This window comes from Pseudopipra pipra, chromosome 7, assembly GCF_036250125.1.
Source record: "Pseudopipra pipra isolate bDixPip1 chromosome 7, bDixPip1.hap1, whole genome shotgun sequence".
Lineage (NCBI taxonomy): Eukaryota > Metazoa > Chordata > Aves > Passeriformes > Pipridae > Pseudopipra > Pseudopipra pipra.
Window position 1 is genome coordinate 5,281,374 of NC_087555.1, and position 27,374 is coordinate 5,308,747.

The following is a 27,374-nucleotide window of genomic DNA, read 5'->3' on the forward strand; positions in this document are numbered from 1 at the left end:
CAATGTTTATTGTTTTATTTGTCTGCAACAAGTTATCCAAGGATATCTGGCAGTGGATAGATTAATTTATGTTATTTCCTTTGAACATTTAAAAAATATATTCTACATTATCTGTTGACCAGCCTTGGAAAATCAAACAACATTGCTCCCTCCCCAGTCTTGCTTGGAATTAAGGATATAACCTTGATACATGAAGGAAAAGTAACAGCTGTGGTACATGCCAGTAGAGATAGGAGAGGTGATTTACAAGAGAGAAGTTGCACAGATTTTATCTGAGAGTTTTCACAAAAGGGCTTACAGGAACTCATTTGACTTTTGAACTCAATTGATTCAGTCCCTTTGTTTCTTGAAAAATTAATATGCGAGGCTGCATTTTCCTCAGTCTTTCACTGCCATCTTCAGTGTATAAACTTCATAAGTGTCACAGCTGATTGATAGCAATCTTTGTTTTGTGCAATCCTAAATCATGGTGACGCTGAGAGAAAAAAGACTTTAATTACCAGAGATCTTTGCTCTCTACTTTTTAAGTAGTTAAGTACTTTTTAAGTCTCCTAGCAGGAGACTTTTCATCTTGGTAGGGATAGGACCAGCTCAGCAAGTGTAATCAGTCCTCCATGTCGCGCCCTTTTAGTTATGGATGGCCTCTGGGCTTCCAGACTGCCTCACAAATGTAAACTAATTAATGCTAAGTAATATTATTACCACTTTGCTGCTGGTAGCCCAGCAGACTGCTTTCCTCCTTTCATGTTTTTCCTATGGGCTGAGCAGGCTGTTCCTGCCTGATGGCTGCAGTGCAGAAAAGCAGTGAGATGATGTACTTCTTTGCCAGGATCCTCACCAGGTGTTTGTTTACAGTGTCACTGCACTACAAGACCTTATTTTCCAGATGTTTGTCCTTAGAGTCATACAGAAGGTCTGTAGCTCATGGGAGATAGATTACCCCTCCCTCAAAAAGAAGTGGCTCATGGGTAAGGGAAAAAAGCTTTCTATGAAGTTGGAAGTAAATAGAATGGAAATAAATGAAAATGCTGCAGGAAAACAGCTTTGAAAATAGTTCCCTCCCCTTATTTCCTGTGGAAACACATCCTGCTGAACTTCTCAGCTCCCTAAATCTCAGCAGAGATGTGGAAGGCTCCCTGCAGTGTAAACTCCCTGTAAAGACTGCTCCTGTGATCAGATGTTCTTTCAGCTCCTCTGAGTCATATATATGCTGTTGAGCGTGAGACCAATTAATGTTACCGTCCTTTTTTGCTTTTTTATTCCGTTGATATTTTTTCCCTTGAAAACAGAGACAAGCGCATGCTTTTTTGCATTTTCTTTCCCTAAATTCTTAATCTCCCTGCCCCTCCTGCAGTGAACCTAATGTCCTCGATGACTCCCCGAGCCTGGCCACTGAGGGCAGCCTCTCTAGGTACAGTGTCAACACTACCTGTCTGTCAGTGTGTGTGTTGGGAAACCGGCCGTTTCCAACCTCCTGTCTCTTCCCGTCACCTTTTGTCGCTCTCTCCATCTCTGTCTCTTGTGGCTCATCAATATTCAGGCCTGCAAGTCAAAGGTGTAGCAACCCACCTTCAGTTTTCAGCTTTGATTGCCAATAACTTTGAGGAGGCTAAGGGAAAGGGGAAAGAAAAAGCTGTAGTGAGTAAAGCAGCAGGCTGGCCTCGGGGTTTTCCCCTTGTTTAGCAATTGCTTGAAAGGCATGAGAAAGATTATGCATGAGGCATTAGCCGTAGCCTGTTATAAGCATTAGACTGGAGGCTTATATAAAACAGAGACATCTGTTTTTCCATTCATCTCACAATGCTGTCACCACAAAAGACTTAATAACAATATCAAGCCGTGTTCTTTACCATTCACTAATAAAACTAATATGATAAATCCTGTGGAATATAGTGCTCTGTGGGTGCTTCACAACAATTCTCATTATTTTTACAAAGCATTTCCCATACTCAAATGACAGCTTAGAAATCTTGCAGGTGGACACCATTAAGGTATATTTAAAATGGCCTTGTCAGTGCTGGAGTTCTGGTCTAGCTGTTCCCCATTACTCATGGACAGGGGAACACAAAGGGACAGCGTGTCAAATGGGTCAGGAGTGAGCTTAGAAGGGAAGGCTGTACCTTTAACAGCCAGCTCAGTCATCTTAATCGTCCTTCTTGTCCTGCTGCTGTGCTCCAACCTTTCAGCTCCTGAGGCTGGAGACCTGTCATTAGTCCCAAGAGCATCTCTGTTTCCTTCCAGGAGAACACAGCCCCTTCCATTGGCAACACGAGGGGTAACACACTATGTCATTCCTGCACCAGCGGAAGCTGTGGATATGTCGAGATGCGTTTGTGTGAATGGTTTGGGTTTGTTAGCTTGGCTTTAGATGATGGTGGTGGCTTTTTGGGGCGGGGACAGGCTGCTGTGTTTGTTCATCTCCCTGAGTGACAAATGAAGGGTTTATCATCCATGGTGTCACTGAGCTCATCCCATGATTCGTGGTGTCCTTTGTGTGCGTGAACCCTGCTTTGGCAGGTCGGTCTCCAATTGGTGCTGCTGCAGGAGTGGTGTTAGGAAAAGACATTAGCTTCTTGGCAGAGGCAGGAATATTGTTACCTGGTTTTGTAATAAAGTAAGATGGACTGCATGTCACTGAACATGTTTGAGGGGGCTAAAGAGAACAGAAATCATTCAGTCAGAGAACTTCCATGTTGTCCCTTCAGCAGAGCCAAAAACTTGCTACAGTTCAGGAGGATGAAGGAGAAGGTCCATATCTGAGTTAAAGCCATGATGATACCAGGTAACATCAGTGTCGATTTTGAAATGTTTTGATTTTGTTAAGTCAAGGGGGAATCACTCCTAATTACTGTGGTGAGGTTGAGGAATGTGAGACAACTAAGTCAACAGATGAGTTTAAACACAATAATTTATTTTGAACCTTGAAATATAATCAGTTGCACAGTGGGTTCCTACTCATTCCTGTCACACAAATTTTCTCTAGGGACCAGGGCACTATTCTCCACCCTGCCCTGTGGTACAGAGAGTTCCTAAGGCAAACTGGTTGGCAGATGTACTTGGGAGTCAGTTCTGCTGAGGTTTATTACCCGTTTCAAGGAGCAGGCACTAACATCTGAAGGAGGGGCATCAGCACTGCAAAGCCTTAGAAGGAATGAAGACAGAAATACTGCAGATGTGTCTGAAAAGGCTAGCTTAGAACTCTGTGAGAAGGAAAAGATGTTTCAACTGCGTCATTAGATGTGCAAATTGGATTCCTCCTCTAAAGGATGGGATTAATAAGGCAGATGTTGTGGGAGCTCATTGTGCTGTGGGAATCATAGGACAGAATTAATTTGGTTTTACATTCAGGAACATTAGTTTTGAATAAAGCAGGCTTGAGGTTTTTTTAATGTAACTTTGATTTCGGCTGGAGCACAACAGTAACTGTTTAGGATCACCTTCTGAATTCAAAACTGATGTTTAGTCATAACTGACAAAAAGAAATAAATCATATTTACTAGGGACTAGACTGTTATGGAAGGTAGGAGTATTAAAGAAGTTAAACAAATAGTGACAAAAATAAAAAAGACTAAAGTCTGTTTCCCTTTGTTCTATATCAACTGAGCCAGCCATGCAGAAAAGCAGGGAAGACAGGAAGGGGAGAGCACTGAAGTGCTCAGACAGCATGAGGTACAGGGCTGAGGAGCATATGTGTCCAGCATCGTGATCTGTTGTGGTTATAATCTGACAGAAGATGATATTTTCCCAAATCAGAAAGGAAGAAGAAAGAGAAGCCACTCTAGTGGAAATCTGTTGCACAAACATATTTCCCTGTGATGTTTGTCCTTGTGCCTACCTTGGCTTAATGGTGCCTAATAAAAAAAAAATCAGAGTGAATCCACATTGCTAGGGCAATCACAGCAGCAGATCTAAGCTAGCTAGGCTGGGATGTGTCTGGGAATACAATATGTTTAACACATCCTCTGCTGCCTTTGTCCACTAACCCTCTGTGCTGGTTTAAAAGTTAACCAGCAGGGGAAATGAACTCAACTCAAAAGAGAGATTATAAGTCAGAATAACAATTTAATAAAATAATACAATAAGTACAATTATACAGACAAACAATTGGTTTTAACCCACAAAACCCAAATGTATAACCCAGCACCCTGGGGCATGAACAAAGTGGTGTTCCTTGGGCCCCCCCCGAGTCCAAAGTAAAGGGAGAGGGGAAAAAAAACCTGCTGGTGGGAGAGCTGTTGCAGTCTGGTCAATAGTGGTGATTGCAGTCCAGCGGAGGGTGGTGGTCTCAGTCTGGTTCAGAGCGGTGAGCTGCAGTCTTCCTCTGGATCCCACGAGTGGTAAAAAGGTTCCAAAACTCTAAATTTATATATATTCTCCAGTTCAGGCAGGAATGCTCAGTCCTTCCCTCAGAGTGGGGAATTCCATAAAAGGGTATGAGGACAGGAACATCTTCCTATCTCGCAGGCCTCTCTACTGCTAACAATTTCTGGGAAATGGCATGGAAGGCTATAGAATACACAGTTTTGGGTTACACCCATACCATGATGAACTGGTCTCAGCTGTCCTAACTAGGACACCCTCTCATTCATATGTCTTGGGACATAAACTGTGTATGTTCCACCATGACGGTGTGGCAAGCATGTACATCTTTTTAACAGACATTTAAACTCCTTGCTTCCTTCGTCTCTGTTTTATTTTCTTCTTTCTTATCTTTTTTTTTTTTAGCTCCATGGTTTCTTGTCATTCCTGAGCATCACTTCTTATGCTTGCCAACCTGACAAAGTTTGTTTTGGCCCCCACTGTGTGACTGCACTGGCTGTCATTCCTTGTAGTCCTGGCAACATGCATCCACAAAGTTGGGTGTGTTAGATCTTTTGCTCACCTGTCTCTGACCTGTATAATGGGAGTAACATTATTGTGCAGATAAACCCCTGACAGAGATACTCAGAGAGTGACAGAGCATCTTTGTGTTGGGCAGAAAAAGGATGTGGCTTGTTATTCCAACTAAATCTGGCTTATGTCCTGCAGAAAAACTATTCTTATCGATCACATTGCCACAGGAGGAAAACGTACTGTCAGCTGACATGGCATTTGATTCAGTGTTGCTTGTTTGGGTCCTATGGGCTGCCAGAAAAACAGTGTATTCCTGGTCAGGTCTGGTAAACAAGGAGAGAAAGCAAAGGAGGGAGGGCAGACTGCACAGAGCCTGCCACACTCATTTTCACAGAAACAAGATCAGTAGTGCTGCTCTTTCATGTGAAAAGAAACCCTCACAAACCCTCAGGATGGGAAAGGTTATAGCTGCAAATTCAGTAACTAATCCAAAATTTGTGATCTTTATGATTCTCTGTATTTCTTTCACCTCTTCAAAATTTGGGGATAGAAGTCAAAAAGGCAGCCATAGCAGGACTGTGCTATGCACAGGCAGCTCTGTGACACTCAGCTGCTCCCAGGTCCACCCTTTGCCTGCAACAGGTATCTGCAATTTCAGCTCCTAAGATCATCCCAAATTATTCCAATTTGTGTAGTGATTGAGTACTGGAAGGAGACATCCACCAGCTCACTTACTTCACTTATGATATAAGCCAAGCTGAAAATCCTAGACTCCAGCAGGAAGACACAAAGTCCAGACTTTCTTTTGCTCACCTACTGGTTGTTCTCAGTGCACAGTTACTCCATGGGAATAGTTTTTTTCCTCATGTATAGCCTCTGTGCCTTCATGCAGTCCATGTACATCCTTTATCTAATGACTTTTTCAAAGTGTTTTCATAACATGTGAACTGAGTTTGTTTTAGCACTGTAAACAGTGTTTTGTACTGAATATAATTGTAGTCTTTCTGCTACAGACATTTATGTCTCCTCACTCACAGAACTGAGTTACCTTTTCTTCATCAGAAATTGTAACAGCATTCTCAAAAGCTAGTCGAAAATAGTAGAAAACTACTTTTTTCAAGACCTTGTCCATCTAATTTCTACTTCATTCCCATACTAGTAACCACTCTAAAAACTTCTGAAAATTCAGAGGAATAAGTTCTTATGTAATCCTAAAAAGAGAAGATTAAGGAAATACTCCAAGCTGTAATTTCAGGTAGTCTGGATCACAAATCTAAAGACTAATTAAGGTTCAGTCTCTTTGCTTTAGTAAGGAGTGATGTGTTGCTTCTGGACCTACCAGTCATATGTGCTGCACTTACTGTCTGGGTCAAGGACACAGTCCTACCAACAAGGAGTAACTCTGAGGGCTCTGCTTATCCCTAGGTGGGTGTTTGCATAATGCTTAGGATGTTTGGTATGTAAATCATGTCAATACCCTGTGGAAAAGCTGGGATATATGTTCCAGGGACTGGTGACCTCATCTGACAAGCCATCTGAGGGACAAAAGGACTCAAATACATCTTGTTGTTTCTGGCTCTGAGCTTGAAGAAGCTTTTCTCTTTTGTCCCAAGCCAGTTGCAGCTGTGGTGAGATTGCTGAGGGTATGTCCAGGACTATTACTAGTCAGACAACCAAAAGAGAAACAGCTTCAGGGTCCCAAGATATCTCTGTCCTTGAGGTTTCCCACTGTCTCCCCAGTAGAGCTGGTAGAAACACTTGGATATGGTTTAATGAAAACTCTTGGCTTTAGTTTAAATGATAAGGGAGGAAGGAATAGGATTTCCAGGTTGTGTAACCAGCCTTTGCCCCAAAGCAGAGCAGGAAGCCCTCGTGTTCTGTTCCACCAGACCTTCTAAGGACAATCGATAACTTTTGCCAAAGCAATGAATGAGCTGCTCAGGACACAGAGCTGTTTAAGCCTCTCCACAGACATCCTTTGTGTTCTGTCTGTCCCTAGGTTTGTCTTCTTCCTCCACTCCTGTATGGCCAGGCAATAAACCTTCACTCTGTTGGTTGTACTGAGCAATTCCAGGGAGATACAAGGGAAACATCTAGAGAAAAGAATGTTGTTTTCCTTTAGATTAATGCTGGCCAAAATCAAACTAGATTGCAGTCCTGAATCCTCGAAAGTATGTATCAGATAGAGCTGAAAGTTGCTTAAATAGGACATGTGGCTCAGTGGATTCCAGTCTGGCCTAAGAAAGCAGCTGCCTGAGTTAGAAGAAGTCCATTTTAAATGTTAGTGGCTGTTGTGGCCATATGTCTCTCAGATGTAGTTCATTCAGCTAAAGTGTTTTGTGATTGCTAAATGACCAGTTTTTAACTGTTTGCAGGAATACAGTGCTTTAATAAAGATGAGGGGAGTGTGGTATTTTTATATTAAGTAGATTAAATGGTCAGTTGAGTGACAGAATGAGATTGTAGCCAAGTATGTTTTATTGCTAAAGATTCTTCTACTGCAGATTTTTGGATATTTTGTACCAATATATTTAAAATCAAAAAGCTGTTGTTTTTTATATACATATATATATATAATTTTTGTTCACTTGTCTTTTTTGTTTGTTAGCCACAAAAAGACTTAAGGCTGCAAGTGCTGAGTGTGGGGCCTTGTTCACATAACTCATGCATCCATTATGTGAATGGATCCTTTGTCACTTTGTGTTTGTTTTTTGTTTGTTGACTTAAATTGAAATTAAAACCAGATGACAAAATTGTGATGAGGCCATGGAGTCTATTTGGGAGGAAAAAAAAATTAGCTTTTACAACATTGTCCTTGAAAAAAGGAAAAGCAAACAAGAAGACTTTTGAGCTAGGAAGCTGATGTTCTTGCCTTCACTGATGTGGCAAAGGATGCAGAGAAGTGAGTGCTGCTCAATAGGATGCATCAATCAATGACTGAAAACTGAAATCTGCAGTTATTTATATTTGGATGCTACCTGTGCGTGGCCAAGTCCTGAATGCCATGACTCCACCTCCCACCCTTTCCTAAGCCCTGGAAGCCACAACCTAACAGACACGTCCCCCCCATCCTTCAAAGACAGTACTGCTCTTTGAAGTGACTGTGCCATTAGTGGTTGGTCGACCTATTTATTTATTTTAGTCCCAGTTGCCAGGACACTTCCTAGTTATACAGGGTGCTTGTGAGCTTGGCCTAATGCTGTCAACATCTAACAGGGTGGCAAGTGTGCAGAGTGAGCCAGGACAGCAGAACCTTCTTCTGCAGCAGCCCTTGGGGCGGAAGAGAGGCCTGCGGCAGGTGAGAACACAGAAATGCTGTCTCATTTGGGTTGGCTTTTCTTGTCTGTGTCTGTTTGGACATGATTTGTGGATGTGACTGTTTGGACATGTTTTGTGGATGTGACACGCCCCTTCTACCTAATTTGTGTTATACTAGTACAGTCCCTTAAGTCAGCAGGAACTGGAGCACAAGTTCTAGCTGTGACGTTGGACAAATCCTTAAGAGAGGAGGGAATTAAATTGTTTTAAATTCCTCAGTCTTGTCCTCTGCAGCCTTTTTTTAAAATTATTATTATTAAATGATGGTCACACAGCCTGCATTGCATTACTTTCAGTGTTAAAACTGAAAAGGCACAAAACCCAGAGGTTCATATGAAGGAGATGTCTGAGCCATGGAACCCTTAAAGCATGTATCTGTTAAAAGTTGAGTGAATGGACATCTAAAGGAACAGACGATGATGATACGTTCTCCTTTCAGAGGAGCAGCTGTGCAATATGTGAACATACATCAGCTAACTCTCTCTCCCAACATTTAGCTTCGACGGCCACTGCTGTCACGTCAGAAAACTCAAACGGAGCCTCGGAGCCGTCACGGAGCGCGACTCTCCACCACGCGGCGGAGCATCCAGCCAAAGCCTAAACCCTGCGGTAGGGCAGTGCTGCATTCCCAGAACCAGCACTTCACACTGGAAACTAGGAAGTGCTGTGCTGTTGCTTTAACTTGAAGGTTGTTAGTAGCCTATATTAAAGTGAAGTCCTAGCAGTTTTATCCTTTTGCCTAATGAGTAGATTCCTTATCAGAAAATCACCCCCTCAAAACACTTTGATGGTTTCTCCAGTGATTTTCAAGGTGAAACAGGACATGGACAATGGACGTGGACGATTATCTTGTCTCCAAGAGTTGTGGAGAATTTAGGGGGCAGGTATTCTGTCAGGATGCCTTGTCCAAAACCTCTAGATGTACAAGTTTTGAAGCTGCTTTTGAGAGCAGTAGAAAGAAGGATGTCCCATCATTCACAAGCTTAGATGTTCAGAGCTTTAAGGATTGTACATGGAAATGAATGTAGGACTGTGCCACTCCATGCTGTACATTTCCAGCAGTCTGCACTGCCAAGCAGAGCAGGTGGCTGTATTCTGTACCATCTGAAGTGAGCAGTGAGCTTTGGAGGAAACATCTGGAAGAGCCAAGGTTGCTTGTGAACTTTCTGGGTTTCTAACAGCTCAGCAGGAGTGTTCTGGGGCAACAGCACTGCTGGGGATGTTTGAAACATAAAAGTTAACCCAAAGTAATTAAGAGCAGGAGCAGGGATATCAGGTTTACTGTTAGGTTTTTAGTCTAGCTGTCTTCACCCTGTGCTCTTCTGTTAATGCTGAATATTGGACTTAGTTTGCAGGAATGGGGGTCTATCAGCTACACTTTTTTTCTCAGATTTCCTGCAAAATCTCAGGCAATTCCCCTATATATTTGCATGACAGTTTTCCTTTTTTACTTGAGGGCAGAAATGCCTAACTAACATGGGAATTAAACTCAGTATATTCTTCTGGGATGGCAAGTTTTTATGGGTGGTATTGTCTCACCAAGCCATGACAAAGACAGGTGTGCTGGCCAGACCTCAGGAGATCCCTGACTCTTTCTGTGTCTGTAGAAAAAGTCCAGGGTAAAAGGCTTTCAGATTAGATGTCAATTTAGACAGGTTATAAAGATGGAATGAACCGTGAATCCTGTCTTAATTGTAAAAACTCCAGTGGTTATCTCTTGTCTTTGCTTGTTGTGTTTTTCTTCCCAAACGTTAACCCTCGATCCTCTGGGCTCTGTTCCCTTCAGCGGAGCAGAAGCGGTCGGTGACGTTCACTGAGGCCCCGCCCGAGGCTCCCCCCGCCTGCCCTGGGGACACTCTGGCTCTGGTGGCCCAGCAGGTGGGCTGTGGCCACAGCAGCCCCCCAGTGACCAGCAAGCAGGAGCCCCTCAGCAAGCCCATGCTCACCTCCTCCCCTGCCATCGTTGTCGCTGATCTCCACAGCCAGGCCACCGGCCAGGTACTGTGACTGAGAGGTTTGTGGTGTGGGTCTGTCCCCCTTGCTCCACCTGGGTCACGTGGTTACAGCACTGTAATGAAAGCTGGAAGGAGAGGGACAGCAGCAAACTCTCCTGGGTGGCTGTTTGCTGTCCCACCCCCTGCTTCTGAATGCCATTCCCTTCTAGATCTGTGCAACTATTCCTAATTTGCAGATATATTTCCTGCATCTTCCTTTTCCATCACAGGTCCTTCTGGACCTGCTCACCAGTGCAAGCTTTCCTCAACAGGTTTTGCAGGTTATTCCCTGAGAGATGCCTCCTTAGGGAAGGACTCCTTCAAAAGCCTCAGGACTGTTTTAGCAAAAGCATCACATTGCAAAAAGGAATTGCTTTCTAACATTTTTCTCTGTTGGACATGACGGAGGACAGTGCAGGGACAATTCCAGTCATCCCTTCAACACACCAGTGAATTGAGATCACTTCTATATGCCCAGATATCTTTTGGGGCTGTGTCCTTCATCATGAACAAAAGAAAGACCTCTATCTTCAGAATCACAGAATGAATCTCAGAAGGGTTTGGATTGGAAGATCATCTCATTCCAGCCCCCTGTGATGGGCAGGGACACCTTCCACTAGACCAAGCTGCCCCAAGCCCCATCAAACCTGGCCCTGAACACTTCCAGGGATGAGGCATCCACAACTTTGGGCAACCTGTGCCAAGGTCTCACCACCCTCACAGGGAAGAATTTTTTTCTAATATCTAATCTAAACCTACTCTCTATTTGAAGCCATAAGTTAAAACAGATGAAATAAGGAAGTGTTGATGACTGAAATCAGATAACTTTTCTGATAATTTCTGCAAATTTGATTCACCAGAAAAAATATATCATTGTCAGGGGTATAATTTTAATGGGTTTATAATCTGCAAATACCTGGCCCTTTATGGTAAAATCTATTTCTGTACAAGAAAATATTTTATAGATGTTCCTTTGCTTTTTTTGCCCCCTCCCTCCCACTTTCTCTCTGCCTGACCACCAGCTCTCCTCAGTTGCAGAGCGAGGCACTCTCTGCTGAAAAGGAGAAGGAAAAAGAGGAGGGCCTGGAGTCCCGGCCAACAACAGCACAGAGCACCCCACCCACCCAGCTCTCTGACACCGAGGACTATGCTGGCCTCGAGACCACCAGCTTGCTGCAGCACGGGGACACTGTCCTTCACATCAGTGAGGACAACGGGATGGAGAACCCCTTGCTGGCCACTCACTTCAGCTTCACACACGTGGAGCTCGGGGAGACGGACATCGATCTGGATGAATCTCATGTTTAACTCCTGGGGAAGTGCCATAGTGGGAGGAGGAAGAGAAAGTGCACCTTCTCCTTAGAATTCACTGCTGACTAGTAATTAATTAAAACCAAGAGCACTTTATTATCCTTATTATAAGAAAATGGCTATCAGTAGGTTGCTATAGACTGGCAAGTCTCTGTTTGTGAAATCTGTTTCAGTTCAGGGCGAGACCACAAGAAAAGAGAATTTGTACTGAATTCTCAGGGTAGGGGTGTGTAGGCAAATGTGGTGCACAGAGCCTTGATCTGGCAGCCGTGTACTGTGAGCAGCAGCCTCGTGGGTAACAGGCTGTTGGACTGTGTGAGACAGAAAAGCCTCTTCTGTGATTGTGCCCAATATTTATTTTTGTAGTGTTTTTGAGAGGGGGGCTATATAGCAGCTGAATCCAAGGCTCTTACACCTTGGTACTGACAGTGAAAAACACTGACAGGACCAATCTAAAGCTTGATTTCACAAGCTTGGGACCATTGTTTCTAACTTGCAGAGCAATGATAAGCACTAGGAAGCAATTAGACTCTTTTTTTTTTCCCCTTTCTCTTGGCCCTGCAGGCTTCAGTTCGGCTTACTTTTGTCTGTTAGTTTCGTCCCAGTCTGTAAGATATTGCCTTTGTGCTACAAAAATATTTGCTCTGTAAAACTGAATACAGTACATTCCATAAGCAGGAATGCACGTGCTGTGCACAGATACAGATGGGCAGGGGCTGAGTGATCTGCAGCCCACACTGTCCTGCTTAAATGTACTGAGCAATTCATCTTGACAGCTTAAAAAGAACCCCAAGGAACTGCATGGTCCCAAGCAACTGCTCCACTGATGCTCTTGGATGTACTTAGATAGAAGGATTTTAAGTAAATATTTATATATGGTATTTTCATGTTCCTATATATAAAAATATAAATATAAATATATATATATATACATTGTAAACGAAAGATGGCTATTCCAGGGCAGAAAACTTGATGAAAGAATCTATTTTTGGCATGTTGAGATTGTATTTAAAAAGGCTACATTTTATGTATGTAATGATCATGGATGCAAGTGTTAAATATGTGTATGTAACATTTACAGAAGGGGAAGATCCCGAGGGGGATCAGATGAAGTCACAGCTGAGTTATGGGCTCTGCTGCAGCATCATGAAATGTGAATTTAGCCATTGGCTACTGACAGGCAAAGTGCAAACAGCTGTGAAACAAACCATGAAATCATCAGCAATGCCCAAAGTTACCCTCTGCTTTGGGAATCGTACACTGCCTTTTTCAGTTCACATTAGAAGAACTGGGGTTTATAATTGTGGCATTATTGTGCAGAGGAAAATGTTTTGGATCATCCTGAGAGTATCTAAAACACGCTAATTACCAGTTTGGCTCCTGAAGGCTTGTCATTTGGACACACACATGATAAAACGGCCTTAGGAGGGAAACGATATCCTGCCAGCCATTTCCAAAGAAAGGACTTGCATCTCTCCTTAACAACTCTGAAGTAGCTGTTAAAACACAGCCACACGAAGAGCTGCCTCGCTGCTGTAGTGCAGCACGCAGATTTTACTGTGGCTTTGAAAAGTAACCACACACCTGGCAGCAGGTTTCAGCCTGTGGAAGCCCGTGGAGCCTCAGGCTGCACTGCCTGGCATTTGCCAAATGCTCAAATTTGACAGGAGCTGTGCACAGCAGTCTGAAGACTGAACTCGCCTGCATTAAACCTCTGAAGAGAGCGAAGGCCATCTTTCTCTGAGGTGCTTAGCATGCTCTGCTGCCACTGCACTGGTGAGAGATGGAGGCTCTCAGCCCTCTTGGGAAAAGCAGGGATGAAAAAGCAACTATTTTTATAGTGCAGCATATATATCCCAATATATATGGGGATATATAATGTACAGGTGGTGCACCAATGCAGCTCCAAAGGGTACCTGGTTTTCTAAGAGAGGTGGTTGGGCAGAGGTGGCAGTGCCCCATTGTATGTCCTGAGCAACAAACTGCTTCCTCTGCTGACCAAAACATGCTGTACTGCTTCTTATCTCCTCAGTGCACTGGAGCCAACGCCAGGTACCTGTAGGAGACTGCTTTGGATTAGCTCCTAGCTCGGAGGTCACTCCAAGAATTGCTGAACTTCAGATGATAAGTGTTATTATTAACAGTGACGCACAAATGAGGAAAAACATAGCTTCACTTTCAAGTCCCAAGGTAGGCTGGGTCACTGGCAGTCACAGGGAGGAGAGCTTCAAACGTGAGCCGAGACACAACACACAGAGAATTCATGGTGCACTTTATGGTGCGACCTTTCCTGCTGAAAATGAGAAGGAAGGATCTTCATTAATGAAAAGTAGAGGCCTCACCACAGTACTCTATTTTAGCAATGACAAAATTACTGTGATTTGCTTCATTTAATTCAGTGTATGTAATAACTGTTTCAAGTTTCCATTGTCTCTGGTGAATCCACAGTAGTAAGCCATAGCAAGGACTAAAATGCCTATTTTTAATGTCTACCCTGCTAGAAATCAATGCAGCTTATAAATGACGTAATCTGTAATTTAGTTTTATCCAGGTGGCTGGGCAACTGGCTTTGGTTTTGTGGGATGGCTGCTGAGAGATGGCACAGACACGCAGGCCCATGAGCCTGATTTCTCATGTTTTACTGTCATATCGGTTGCCCTTAATGCTGTTCTGATGAGGTGCATACAAAGTACTCTAGCTGGTTTGTGCTTTCCTTCCGTCTCTCTGTACCAGAACTGGTGTATTTCCTCTGTGAAGACAAACGATGCTGCTTTACATAGTGTTAGAGGCCTTAAGCGCATGTCGTGTTCAGCAATGTCCGGCTGTGCCTGTCTTGTCCGTGTGTCGGTCCGTCCCGTTGCCTCAGCATTTTATGCAAACGTTGCCCCGAGGGCTAAATACAAAGGAGTGACGGCAAAGGACAGAGTTCTGTGTTTGAGCCTCTTGCGCAACACGGGCGGTCTCTCTCTCTCTTTCTCTCTGAAAGGCTTCGATACGCGGTTTTGTTCCAGGATACCGACAGCATTTGTTAAAATTTACCCGTCTGCTCCCGGTGCTGGCGCAGGGGGTGCCGCTGGAAAGGTCTCTGCCCTCCCCCGTTCCAGCGTGGGGCTGGAACTGTCTTTGGGGCTGACGAAATACACTTCACTGGGAACTGTAAACCACTCAGACCAGGGTTGTTATCATTGCTCCCCTCAGCCTGGGCCCTCGCGGGAGGGGTCCGAGCCGCTCGACCCGCCCCCTGCGGCGCCATTTGTGTCCCTCAGCGCGGGCGGAGCCGCGGCCCCGAGATGGCGGAGGCACCGCCCCGCCCCTGCCCCGCCCGCCCCGCCCTCCGTCCCGGCAGCAGCCGCGGCCGCAGTGATGGCGTCAGGGTGCAGGATCGGGCCGTCCATCCTCAACAGCGACCTGGCGGCGCTGGGCGCCGAGTGCAGCCGCATGCTGGACTGCGGGGCTGACTACCTGCACCTGGATGTAATGGACGGGTAACGCCGGGGGCGGGCGGGACGGGACGGGGGCGCGGGGGGCGGGCCGGTCCGCCCGCCCCACCCGGCCGCCCGGGGTAACCTGCGGGCGGCCGCGTCTCTCTCTTCGGCCCCAAGACACTTCGTCCCGAACATCACCTTCGGCCACCCTGTCGTGGAGAGCCTGCGCAAGCAGCTGGGCCAGGAGCCCTTCTTCGGTAAGGGCCGGGGGCTGCGGGGCGCTGCCTCTTCGGCAGCGGGACCCGGCCCCAGCTCCCCGCTCGCTCCCCTCTTCCAGACATGCACATGATGGTGGCCAGGCCGGAGCAGTGGGTTAAGCCCATGGCAGTCGCTGGCGCGAACCAGTACACCTTCCATCTAGAAGCGACGGACAATCCCGGGGCGCTGATAAAGGACATTCGAGAGAATGGGATGAAGGTGAGGGGAGCACGGTCTGCGCTCGGCGTAATGAGCAGCCACCTTGCTGGCAGGTTCTCTGGTGACCAGTGAATCTATGTCGGGGGAAGTGTAAGTTGGATATTACGAAAAGTTTCTTCATCCAGGGGGTGTTTGGGCAGTGGAATAGGCTCTCTGGGGAAGTGGCTATGGCCCCAAGTCTGCCAGAGCTCAAGGAGCACTTGGACAATGTTCTCAGGCATATGGTGGGATTGTTGGGGCTGTCCTGTGCAGGGCCAGGATTTGGACTCAGTGATCCTTGTGGGTCCCTTCCAGCTCAGGATATTCTGATTCCGTGATTCTATGAAAAACTAATTGTTGCCATTTCAGGTGGTCAGACATTGGCACTTGCAGCCCTAACACTCAGTGCATGAAGTCAGTCTTCAGTTTCAGTGAAGAGAATCGGGAATCTTTACCTAAACCAGCTTGTTCTTCCAGAGCTTAGACAGACACACAGTTACTTTCCTAGGAGTCTGTACTGAGCTCAGGCCAGCCTTGCCATCATCCTAAGGTGCACTTGGATTTTTCTTACCTCCCCACAGGTTGGCTTGGCCATCAAGCCTGGCACTACAGTTGAACACTTGGCACCTTGGGCCAATCAGATAGACATGGCTTTGGTGATGACAGTAGAACCTGGGTTTGGAGGGCAAAAATTTATGGAAGACATGATGCCAAAGGTAAACTATGTTTCTCTTTCCTTATTTATTGAGCTAAAAGCTAACTAACAGTATGGAGTGTAGTGGTGAAGTAAATAAACCCTGTCTAGATGTGTAAGAAACTGCATGAGATGGTGGTAGCTCAGTGTGGATCTCAGTGCCCACCTTTTTATATGGTTCCCCAGGTTCAGTGGCTGAGGACACAGTTTCCCTCCTTGGATATAGAAGTGGATGGAGGAGTAGGGCCTGACACTATCCATAAGTGCGCAGAGGTAAGAGGTTGCAGCAGAGTACTGTTCTCAGTCACTGTGCTAAGACACTTGATCAGCTCCCAGAAAATGAAGCTTTGGAGGAATTTTGGCTGTTAAAAGTTTTCAGAGGGAACACACTTAGGCACTTAATATAAAAATCTACTTGGGGTCTAATCTTTTGTCTTTTCTTAATAGTGGCTACTGAAGCCTCCCCTAAGCTAGAGAAGTTGTTTGTTTCTTGTGTGTTCAGGTAAATAGGAGCAATGATGAAGAAAGAGGGGGGAAGAGCTGTCTTTTCTAAACCTAATTGGGTGTTGTAGTTGGAGATGTGTCACCTGTGTCCCAGAAGTAGTGCTTGTTTAGCACTAGCCCAGAATTCAGTACCTCCTTAAGTGCTTTACAACAGGAAAACTGTAAGCCTATTCCACTGAATGGGTGTCCCATGTCTTTCAGGCAGGTGCCAATATGATTGTGTCTGGCAGTGCTATTATGAAGAGCGCAGACCCGAGGTCTGTGATCAATCTGCTCAGGAATGTGTGTTCAGAAGCAGCTCAGAAGCGCAGTCTGGATCGATGAGACCTGCCCAAGCCGTGTTCAAGAAGGCTCTGGGCATGCAGGAGAACCCTCGTTTCTCGTGTGCAAGGGAGGGCTGGATGAACACTAATCACAGAAGCTTGTTGCTGCTGAACAGAGGAGTCATTCCTTCACTGCGATGAAGCAAGCAGCAGTGGGAAATGTTGTGCCTGTCTTTCAGGGTTGGAAATGCAATGGTTTGAGCCTGTCTCTTGATTCTGTGGATGCTAATTTTATAGCACAAGCTCTAATGCCGACTGGATTGACTTACAGTCAGTTTTTTGCTTGCTAGAAGAGTGTAGCATTGCCACAAGCGATCTGTCTTGTGGAAGACTCTTAATCAAACTGCCTTCTGCTGTGTCTGTATTTTGTCATTTGATCTGTGCATTCCTACAAAACTTTTCCACTACTGCATTAAAATGCCCCTTCCTTGGTGCGGTAAGTCTCCTTTAAGCTGACTGTCACAAATGACTGGGTTTGGGACTAAGTTTGGGGAAAATGCAGTCATAAGAGGGCTAAAAAAAAATCCCACTGATGCCAGAAATATCCTTGTGCTTTGCCTTTATTGAACAAGTCAGTGCAGCATCTTTACCAGGTCACAAAGTGGGGAATATCTTCTATATCTTCTCATTTAGCTTTCAAATAGCCAGTTAAGACAGCAGTGTCTGAAATTCCAGGAAGCAATGAGTTTCCATGGAAGAACATTGCTTTAAAACCATTCAGATAGTTAAAAACCTTTCTCTTGTCCCACAGCTTCCTTGGTTTATGTGCCTGAGTAAACCATTAAGGTGGTGACCTACAGAACTGATACTGCTGAAGTGATATGTAGGTTGAAATGTCTGGAGATGGCTCCATAAAAAACCTTGTGGAACCACATAGTTCTCAGTCCTTCTGTTGGCTGTGCCCACTTCACAGACTGGCCTGTCTGGGCACATGAAAGGAGAGCTGCAACACACCAGAGGAAGACCTGAGCAGGCCATTTTTACATAGACCTGTCTCCCATAGCTCCACTTAGGATTGTTGACTCTTTAATATTTTGTGGTTTTCTGCGTGGTATTTTTCCCTTTAAGTTGTAATTACAGAAGGGTTGCAGTCTGCTCCCCCAGGGGCCCAGGCCAGGAGGCTCCCATTTCCACAGGCCCATAGTCAGGTGTGTTGTCCTCGTAGCAAAGCTGGGCAGGTGTCACCTGGCAGCTGCTGGTACACCCCTTCTCCTGAGCCCAGAGCCTGCAAGGTGCCCCACAGCAAGGGCCACTGCCCTTCTTAAGGAGGAGTGAGGGCTAGTTCAAACAGTCTAGACAAGTGTCTCAAATGGCTGAACTGCATCTTTTTCCTGTGTGGTTAATTGTGGTTTAGGTGAACAAATGTTGCTTCCTGTTTCCACTTGCAACCCCATTTGGGAACTAGCAGAGTTGTCTGGACATACTGCACTGAGTGATCTTTCAGAAGAGGCTTGCCAAAAGCAGGCTTGGCTAGGAAAGGCAAGTCCAAGGCCTATTGGGTGTGTAAGAGCAGCTTAGCTGTGCTTCTAGAAAGAACCAGCATTGAGTTTAATGTATGTGCATGGACAAATAGTCACAGCTCTGGTAGGTAAAATGCAGGCTGAGCACCCACCAGCTATGAAAATGCTAGTTCAGGATGTGGAGTCTGGCTTTTCATGCTGTTGAAAGCAGTAGAACAACAGCTGTACTATCCTGGCTTCCTGCAGTTGAGTGTAAACTGGATTGAAAGCGTAATCAAAGTATTTCTGCTTTTTATCCTAAATAATGTGGGGGGAACACCCAAGTTGTGCTAGTTAATTGATGGTACTAGGTTTTGTGGAACCTTGTGATATGCTTTCACAGGTTGTAGCCATGTCTTTATCATTGTTTTAAAGCTGGCAGTTTGCACTTGTGTTGACTCTCAGGTTGGGAGTCTTGTGGGAGAGAGACATTACACATACAGGGTATAATTACTTAATTGCTTCTGAGTCCCACCCAGATGGGTTTATGCAGCTGGCTCCTGCTGCAGCAGCTTTTACACATCTCAGGTTAAAGCTGTTAGTGACCACATTCATGGAATAACAGTAATGAATGATTCTTGAATGTCCTTTAATGCTTAAATCTGTTTCAAGTTTCTTTCCTCTGTACATTTACAGAAGTAATCTGTTCGGGTCTGTTCAGGCCTGCTCTCCTGTTCTCAGGAGGGCCTGTCACAGCCCCAGGGACTGGAACCGAGTGCCCACATGAAAACCCAGCAAGCTGCTTGGATGGTCTCCCCAGGGCCAAATAAACCCCAGGCCCATTAGGTTGCAGAGCTCTGTTAAGGGAGAGCACAGCCTGGTGGGTTATTGAGGCACATGGTCTAGAGCAGTCCAGGGGGGTCTGACAGCACAGGTCTGTCTGTACTGGAAAACAGGATGAAAGCAACTCTGACAGAGCCAAGTCAGGCTGGGCTTGGACACATCCTGCAGAGGGTACACCCACAGCCCTGGGCAAGATAAAACACTGCAGGAGACACACACTGGGTGTAATTTTAATAGGGTCAAGTAGTTTGTATTTGTACTTACATTCCATTAAGGTCCTGGATGCAGAGATGAAGCGTTTAAACCCTCATAGCAGCAGGGAGCAGAACGTAAGTGGCCTTAATAAAAAATCTCAATGGCACATGGTAAATTAAGCACAGGGGAAATGCCTTTGTGCACCCCCCCTTTCTTGCTTGGGAGGGGCTTCCTGCATTATATTTAAGCTGGTATTTCACAGTCAGCCTCTGTAACACCTTCAGCCACAGCACTGGGAGCAGCGCCGACAGCTGTTTTGATAGCTTAACAGCCAAAGACAAACAGGTTGGGTTTTGTTTCTGTTTTTTTCTGTTTAAAACTTTGAAAAGGAAAGAAAACAAGAAGGGGGTTCCTACACATTTTGTGGCTTCAAGGATGAGCCTCGCCCTGAGCTCTCAGCCCACTCCCACCACCACCAGCAGCTTCCTCACAACACCAGCATTCAGGTAAAACTGAGCTGTCTGGAGGTAGGAGCCCAGTTCTGCTTGAAAAAGGGCTGCAGGCAATAAACCACTATACCAGTGCTGATTCCAGCTGCATACAGCATATGGAAAGAAAATGAAGAGGGGCTGGTCCTGGGACCACGTTGAATTAAGAAAGTTTTCTAACCCTGTCCCAGTAGTGAAATGGGGCAACTGAAAAATCAGATGCTTCCCTGAATTTGCTCCTGGCTGGAGCAGAGACACAGTGGAGACAGAGAGGGCAGGGCATAGGTCTGCTGCAAGGTGGCAGATGAGTAGAGGTGCCGCAGGTGAGGAGCATGGCCTAAGGCTTCCCGAAAAGTATCTCACCTGCCATGTGCACACAGCATTGCCCACCTTCCCCTGCCAGAGGGAGGGACCTCCAGGTGGACAAGTGCTGGGGGAAAGCAAATACAGCCTGTTCCTGGCCACCCTCCCCAATGGCTCTTGCCAGGACATGCATGTGCTGCAGACCTGATGGCAGAGCCCTGCGTGCCACCATCGTGTGGGGCAGGCCCACGGTGGCACTGTGAGCAGGAGGCTCTGGCACTGTGCTCTAGCTGTGCAATGCTCAGGCAGCAGCTGCTTTAGCCCTCACTTGGAATGACCCAGCAGCCACACGATGGTTTGGCAGCCAGGATCTGAACCACCAGCGTAAGGACACTCTACAGGTCCTCAGGCTGACCAAATGGGAATCCAGCTCCTATCCTATGGGGGTTACCTCTTTTTTGCCCCCTTTTTAACACTCTTCCCACCCTCCAATCCAGAAAAACACCCTCCTCTCTCTCTCCTTCCCTTAACATACTAGATTGCATTTCCATTTCCTGCAGCACCTTCAGGACATGGAGGGCAGCTGGCTGGTTGGTTTACTTGCTGTGTCCCATTTCTTGAAGTGCAGGAACTCTTCCTACTGCCTCAGGGATCAGACAGCACAGGGAGCCCTGACCTTACAACAAAGCTGGGTGAGAGCTGGTTCGATGAATGATAAAGGTATGGAAGGTATCATTCCTAATGAATGGATAAAGGTATGGAAAAGACCTGCAAAGCATCTGAGACACGTACCTTTCAGAAACCTTTTCCCAGCAGCAGATGCTCATGCAGGGCAAGAGAGAGGGCAACATCCAGCTTCGTACTGAGGTGCTGAAGGGGCCCTTGGCCCCACAGCACCAGCACAGCCTCAGTACCACAGCAAAGCTACAGAGGGTTTGCAAAGCCATCTGTGGGCCAAGCAGGGCTCTGTGCCAAGAGGAAGCACTGCTGCTGCTACTTCACTTCTAAAAAGCCATCAAATTCAGACTATATACAACATATATAGAAATAACTTTTAATTAAAAAACCAACCTTGCATCAAAGATTATTGTATCAGACACTGAGGCAAGATTCAAGTTTAAGACAAACCAGTGTTAAAAAAGTGTTTAAAAAAATAATCAGAATGTGCAATAAACTACAATGTAGCAATAGGTTGTAGCGTTGAAACTTTACTGAACTGTTTGCAGATACCCAGTGTTTGTATATTTGCTGTCATTTTGACCAAAAAAAAAAAATCGACACTAAAACTGGGTCATCTGTCCAGTGCCATTCCAGATATTACACGTGGAAGAAAACTGCATAAAAACACAGACTCCTATTAAACTGTCTTCAACTGTCCTACACAGAAAAACATCCTGTTGATGGATTATACCTACATTCAATGTGTAATCTTTGTTAATACCTCTTGGGATTGCAGATGCATTCCAAACTATGCTATTTAGATGCAAGTTTAAACAGCTTGCCTTTGTTTCCTCACTGTGAGTGTGCTGGGAAATGAAAAATTTATCCAGAATCACAGTGGAAAGCTTTGGGGCTTTTTTTTTTATTGGTCTTCTAGACATCAATCATCTTTTCCTTTCCAGCTAGTCACCAAATGTTGGCATACTTATGAGACTCTTACAAGGCACTATACAGAAATTGTAACAAGACTTTAAACATATTAAAGCAAAGTATTATGAGCCTCATTAGCTGCTGAAGGACTAAGAAATAAGATGACCCAAACCACAGTATTCCAAGAGCTGCATCACTGATTTGACTCAACACCTTTCCTCCTCTCTCTCCCTCCCCACACGCCCAAAGCAGAGACCCTACTTTCTGGGTAGCAGATACATTGACTATGGAAAAACAGTGAGCTATTTCTACCTTATTGCTTGAGGACATAGATATGAAACATGCCCCATCACTACTCAGAGCTGAGTACAGATTTTAAGCCAGATGCAAGACTTCCACATGACCTGCTTTGAACTGCTGGTTCTCGCCTACCATTACCTTACACGTGCAGTTAGAGAGACAGGTTTTTGCCCCATGGTCATGCCACAGAGGAAAGTAATCTGAGGCTATTGCTTATCCCCTCTATTTTCAAGTAGTTTTTCTGTGTTCAATTTAAGTTGTTGGCTAAGGTAGGCAGCATCTCCTGCTGCACCAGAGTCCACTAGAACCAGAAATGCATTTGAAAACAAACAAAACAGAAAAGGATGATTATTGACAAATGTGACAATATGACAACAGACAGTGAATGGTGCCAGCAATTTATGTGTGCCCACTCGCGACACTGGGAATATTAGACTTCCAGCTTGAAATAATTACTTTCTCTTGGGGTTCAGGAAGAAGAAAGTGTTGTCTTTGGGATTTATCCTGCCTGTTACAAAGCAAGAAAGAAAATATATTATATGCAGCTAACACAAAGGTTTTGAATTGTGCTGTCATATGCTGTGTGAATGAGAGAGATTTTACCTTACACTTTTCTCCACCTTAATTGGCTTTCTTAATGAACCACATTATTCCCTGTCACCTTTGTTTACTTGTACTGTTGCTTCCCAGGCAAATGTTTTTGCAGTCTTCTGACTCTTGGGTAGATTGTTTTCTTGGTGGATGGCCATTGTCTGGCAAAGCAGTGGGTGTGCCCAGAGCGCAGGGAGAGTTGCTGGGGAAATCTGCACTTGACATTTCAGCCTCATTTGTTACTTGATCTTGGCATAGTAAAGCTTCTACCTCTTCATCTTTTAGTGGAAAAACTCGAAGTTCCCACAGCCCAGACTGAAAGGAAGTAGAAGCGTAGGAGTGAGGATGGAAAAAAAGGGAAAGAGGGTAAAAAGGGATTTTAGTTGAGTCTGAACTGATTAGCTCTGTGCAGAATGATCTGCTATCAAGTTACAAATGAGTGTCTTTCTTTACAATGTTTGCAGGGCTCTTCAGATAAAGAATACAACACTGCTAGGCACCAGCTGGCAATGTAAGCTGGCTACATAAGGGTTTGAACTATTAACAGAGCTACCATTGAATAGGCATAGTACAGGAAGGGGGAAGCTCTTTTCCACAGTGCCAGACCCATCAGGATACCTGACCCTGTAACCATCAGGCCTGTCTGGAACCCTCACCAACATCCCTGAAAAAAGATCCAGCCTGAACCCAGTCCTGCCATATTTGCCTGAAAAACATATGCCCTGTGTAATGAGCAATGAAATTATTACCTGTTGACAGATCTTGGGGTTAATTTAAAAAGCAAAGCAATCTTGTTCAAAACAGCAGCACTACGTTCAGTGCGCATACACTGGGGTGACAGCCCGAGTTTCCGATCAGTGAGACAGGGGAGTATGTTCAGGTTCTTTGTTTTATGGTAGGGAGAGTCATCACTGACCTGTCCAGACCTGGAAGCTACTGGAAGCACCCACCTTCGCTTCCTGGCCCTCCCTGCAGAGTGGTGCCATCCCTGAACACACAGAGCTGTGGGCTTCCAAAGTCGGGTCGGGAGCAGGGTCAGCAGCACACTGGTCTTGGCTGTGTCGGCCATCGGCATTTTTGCTGTAAGATCTAGTGCAGGATAAGAAAGGAGTCTTAAGAACTACTCCCTGTCTTCTCACATTGCCAGGAACAGTTCAGGTTTTCTTTTCAAACTGGTCAGTTTCTCCATACATGCTACCTACTGCTTGTTTAAATCAAAAGAGCAGATGAAAACATATGTGGTTCTTGACAACCCTCTTGTCTGGAGCCTCCACTGTGTGGAGGAGCTAAGTGGACAAAACAGGGCTGGGACAGGCACACCCTGTCTGCAGACAGCTGGTGGCTGGTCACTCCTGTGCCTTGCTCCACACGCTCACCAGAACTGTGATTTTGGACAAGAGAAGTCAGTGAACTGTGGGCTCTTTCCACTTGGGAGAACACAGCATCATATGCAGGAGCCTGCAGTCTCCAAACTGCACCGTCAGCAGTCTGAGCCAATGCAACTTGAGAGGCAGCAGCAGGTCCTTGGGCTCCCCCTTCTCTCCTCTGCTCTGGACTCAACTCCAAAGCAATCAAGAATTAAACAGGATTAAAAATTTTGACCTTGCCTTTAATACAAATTTGTACTAGATATAAAACAGTGGCATGCATCTGAAATGCCAGGTGAAAGCCTGACCTTGCTCACATCAATGAGCAGTTTTACTTCTGAATTCAAGTAGCACTAGGATTTCACCAAGAAGTTCATAGTTTCAAAATTAAGGTACATACAGAACTTTTTATTTTTCAATATACTTTCTAAAGTTGGGGTCTTTTTATGTTCAAAATTGCTTAAAATAGAATTCCTTAAGATGGTTTAGCTCTACTTTTCTCCTGCATTAAAGAAAGCTATCTTTGCATATTTATTCCTAGTGTCATGGTTCACTTTCATCCAAGAGCAGACACAAGCCTATGACAAAAAGCAGAAAATGTTAGCATTTACAGAATGCTTCAGATTCTGAAGTGATTTATGGAAATCATCTTCCCAGTGCCAAACTGCAGTTACAGCTTTATGATGCTCACTCTGATATACACTACTTTTTGAAAGACTTTTAGTGGTTATATTTAATTCTGTTGAGTTCTGCACCAGATGGCAAACCTGAGAGAATGAACCATTCACACAATGACTTTTTAAAGCGTAAGGTCCCTGGCACACTCCAGGACCCCTTCAATAATGTCTGAACGCAGTGGACTTTCATCTGAGTCAGGTGAGTGAAGAAGGGCTCATGTTACTCTTGTGTGGCTGAAGTCCTAATAACTGGGAGTGGCATCAGCTACCATAGCTCTGTCTTCAGTGAGGGAGTAAGCTATTTGTTCACTAATACCAGGTCACTGACATGCCGAATTTCTTTAAGTATGCATGTCTCAGCACTGCCTTCCCTTTCCAGCCACAAAGCCAAACATACCTGGTACTGCCCCTGATGAATTAATTAACGAAGAGTGCCCTCGTTTTCAAACTTCTCTGTGACAGCATTTGTGACACTGCTGCACCAACAACCCAGACCAGGTTCAATAGGAAGGCTCTTATCAAAGCCAGTACACCTGCCTGCTGTTCCTCCTGGGCCAGCGGCTCTGCTCCCACAGCGACCATCTCGCACGCTCTCTTTCTTCATACTTGGTGTGACGCAAGGAAAAAGCTTCGTCGGACAGATCTTCTGCCTGTAACAAGACAGGGAGAGCTGCTGCACTCATCATAAACATCACTAGAAACAAAGCCAGCCAGTATTATATATAATTCTGCAAAGGTCTGTTCTCTGAACAAGAGGACGCAACACAATGCATGCTTGCAGTATAAAGGCACACCCAAAAACGTGTTCAGCTCACAAGAGCTCTGGTATATGGGATGCTGTCACTTGCACCTTTATTTCTTTATATGTCTGAGGTTAATCTGAATGGATATAGAAATTATACCCCCCCATGGAACTAACACATTTTTCTCTATGGTGAGAGGCAGAAAATTAAGAGGACATGTATTCATTTGCAAATCAAGGCAGTGTTAAAAGCACATAATAAAGACAAGCAAAAATTCCAGGAGTTTCCAGACACTGTTTCAGGAGGAGGCTGGGAGGCAGCAGGATTCGCCAGGTGCTCTTTAAGCACTGAGAAATAGCTCTGAGATCACCAAGGACTTTGAAAACTCCACAGAGAGAGACTCAGCAAACCTGAGGTGCCGCATTCCTGCTACAAAACCAAGCAGAAAATGGCTTCTGCTTTGAAGAGACTATTTCTTGGTTTGCATGACCCCAGTACAGCTTAAACCAGCCCTAACACAAGTACTTTACCTGCTCGTAGTCAAACAAGAGCCAGCTTTTCAGGTAAAATATGCAGTTATTGCACCAGACCTTCACTGCCACCTTTGTTTCTCTGCTGGCAGCACACCAGGAAGTCTGTTCCTTAGCCAGGGCTGGGCGAGGAGCACTTTGCTGCCCTTCTGCCCTTCCCCCTCGCTCCCCTGATGGAAAGGCAAGATCTTGGCTGGACCCCTTCAGCACAGCTCACAGTTATTTCAAAGTGCTCCAAACCACTCAAAGTTCAGCTAAAAAGCTGAGGTTGGCAAGAGCATACGAGTGCTGCAGCCATGGATTTTATGTCAGCCACTCCCAACTCAAAAGCAGAGAAATTCTAGGAAAGAACAATTCCTGTCTATAGGAGCTGTGAAGCTGCATAGCCAGATCAGTCCTGGACAAGAATTATACTAATAAGTGGGGGACCATGGAAAATAAACTGATTTTTTTTCTATAAAGGAAAATCCTCAGTGGTCTTATACAAGTAACACTATTTATCTTCTGATTGAGCCTGACAAAACACAGATCTGAAAGCACAGTCCTCACTGCAGTGCCAGGTAGTGCCATAGTGCCACAGGTGACACTGGTAGCTGCAGTGCTCCCCTCTGGACAGCTCTCGGCCCAGAGGTAGTTCACTGCCATTATGGGTACAACAGCAAAGCATTACAATGAATGAAAAGCATCCAAAAGCCTTCAGTGCAATGAGAATCAGCTTCAGGACCTGCTGGTAAAACTGTGGCTGCCCAGCTCCTCCTCAGCACTCAACAGGAAGCTTCAGACAAACAGGCCTGCTTTGTTTGGCCATCTCATGACGCCTTGCTGAAGGCTCCTCATTGCTTTTATTTATTTATGTTAAACACAAATCACATTGTTAGCTGCTGGTTTCCTTTCATGCAAGTCAACTTAGTGGGTTTCCTCCTCTCTCTGGAATTCACCAGCTCTGTCACTTGGATGGCATCGGAACCAGGCTGCATCTCAGTTCACATTTTGTCTGTCCAAGGTCAATGATGTATAGCGTGAAAGTGAGAATTTTATGAACTACAAAAGTGTTACTCCCTCAGGGAAAATTCGGGATTTTTCTGTGTGCTCAGATTTCCTTTGAAGTGGAAACAAAAGATAATTTTGAAAGAAAAACTTAAGACTTGGAAAATAATTTTCTTTGCAAATTGCCAAAACTTTTCATCCTGGGAAGAAACTTCATTTTTAACAAGCTTCCTTTCAAAAATCCAAGTCCATATTCCTTTTTTAAGTGAAGAGTTTTGAAAAATACAGAAATAAGCCTTACTGTTCCTTTCATAGCTAGTGATAGCAGATTAAACTACTTGTTTGTTTAAAAAGAGTTCTACATTATTCCATTGAAGACTACATTTTCTTATTTAAAAATTTTTCTTTATTCTATGGATAAAAGTCTCATGACATCAGAGTAAAAGGTCTCTGCTTGGTTCAG

The 27,374-nt window shown here is 45.0% G+C and overlaps 3 protein-coding genes across 34 annotated transcripts in view; 2 read left to right on the forward strand and 1 right to left on the reverse strand.

Moving 5' to 3' along the window:
• The window catches only part of UNC80 (unc-80 homolog, NALCN channel complex subunit), a 120,526-nt gene extending 106,152 nt beyond the window's left edge, over positions 1-14,374 (forward strand). For 20 of the 26 annotated variants that reach the window (XM_064661865.1, XM_064661864.1, XM_064661866.1 and 17 more), the window contains 5 exons: positions 1,355-1,411; positions 8,050-8,131; positions 8,649-8,760; positions 9,938-10,149; positions 11,178-14,374. In XM_064661865.1, the coding sequence (XP_064517935.1) occupies positions 1,355-1,411; positions 8,050-8,131; positions 8,649-8,760; positions 9,938-10,149; positions 11,178-11,453 (739 nt within the window). In that variant the 3' untranslated portion in view covers positions 11,454-14,374. Of the gene's footprint in view, positions 1-1,354; positions 1,412-2,705; positions 4,081-8,049; positions 8,132-8,648; positions 8,761-9,937; positions 10,150-11,177 lie in introns of those variants that run through there. The other 6 variants (XM_064661877.1, XM_064661885.1, XM_064661887.1 and 3 more) reach the window with 5 other exon arrangements.
• Positions 14,375-14,782: 408 nt separating this feature from the next.
• RPE (ribulose-5-phosphate-3-epimerase) lies at positions 14,783-17,309 on the forward strand. Its single transcript, XM_064661959.1, has 6 exons — positions 14,783-14,941; positions 15,059-15,138; positions 15,219-15,358; positions 15,919-16,053; positions 16,218-16,304; positions 16,737-17,309. The coding sequence occupies exons 1-6, from the start codon at positions 14,820-14,822 to the stop codon at positions 16,857-16,859; spliced, it is 687 nt and encodes a 228-aa protein (XP_064518029.1). The 5' UTR covers positions 14,783-14,819; the 3' UTR covers positions 16,860-17,309.
• Positions 17,310-21,166: 3,857 nt separating this feature from the next.
• KANSL1L (KAT8 regulatory NSL complex subunit 1 like) overlaps positions 21,167-27,374 on the reverse strand; it is a 59,546-nt gene continuing 53,338 nt past the window's right edge. For 6 of the 7 annotated variants that reach the window (XM_064661958.1, XM_064661956.1, XM_064661954.1 and 3 more), the window contains 3 exons: positions 25,189-25,301; positions 23,558-23,696; positions 21,167-22,922 (listed from right to left, as the gene is read on the reverse strand). In XM_064661958.1, the coding sequence (XP_064518028.1) occupies positions 22,674-22,922; positions 23,558-23,696; positions 25,189-25,301 (501 nt within the window). In that variant the 3' untranslated portion in view covers positions 21,167-22,673. The remainder of the gene's footprint in view (positions 22,923-23,557; positions 23,697-25,188; positions 25,302-27,374) is intronic. The other variant, XR_010432100.1, reaches the window with a different exon arrangement.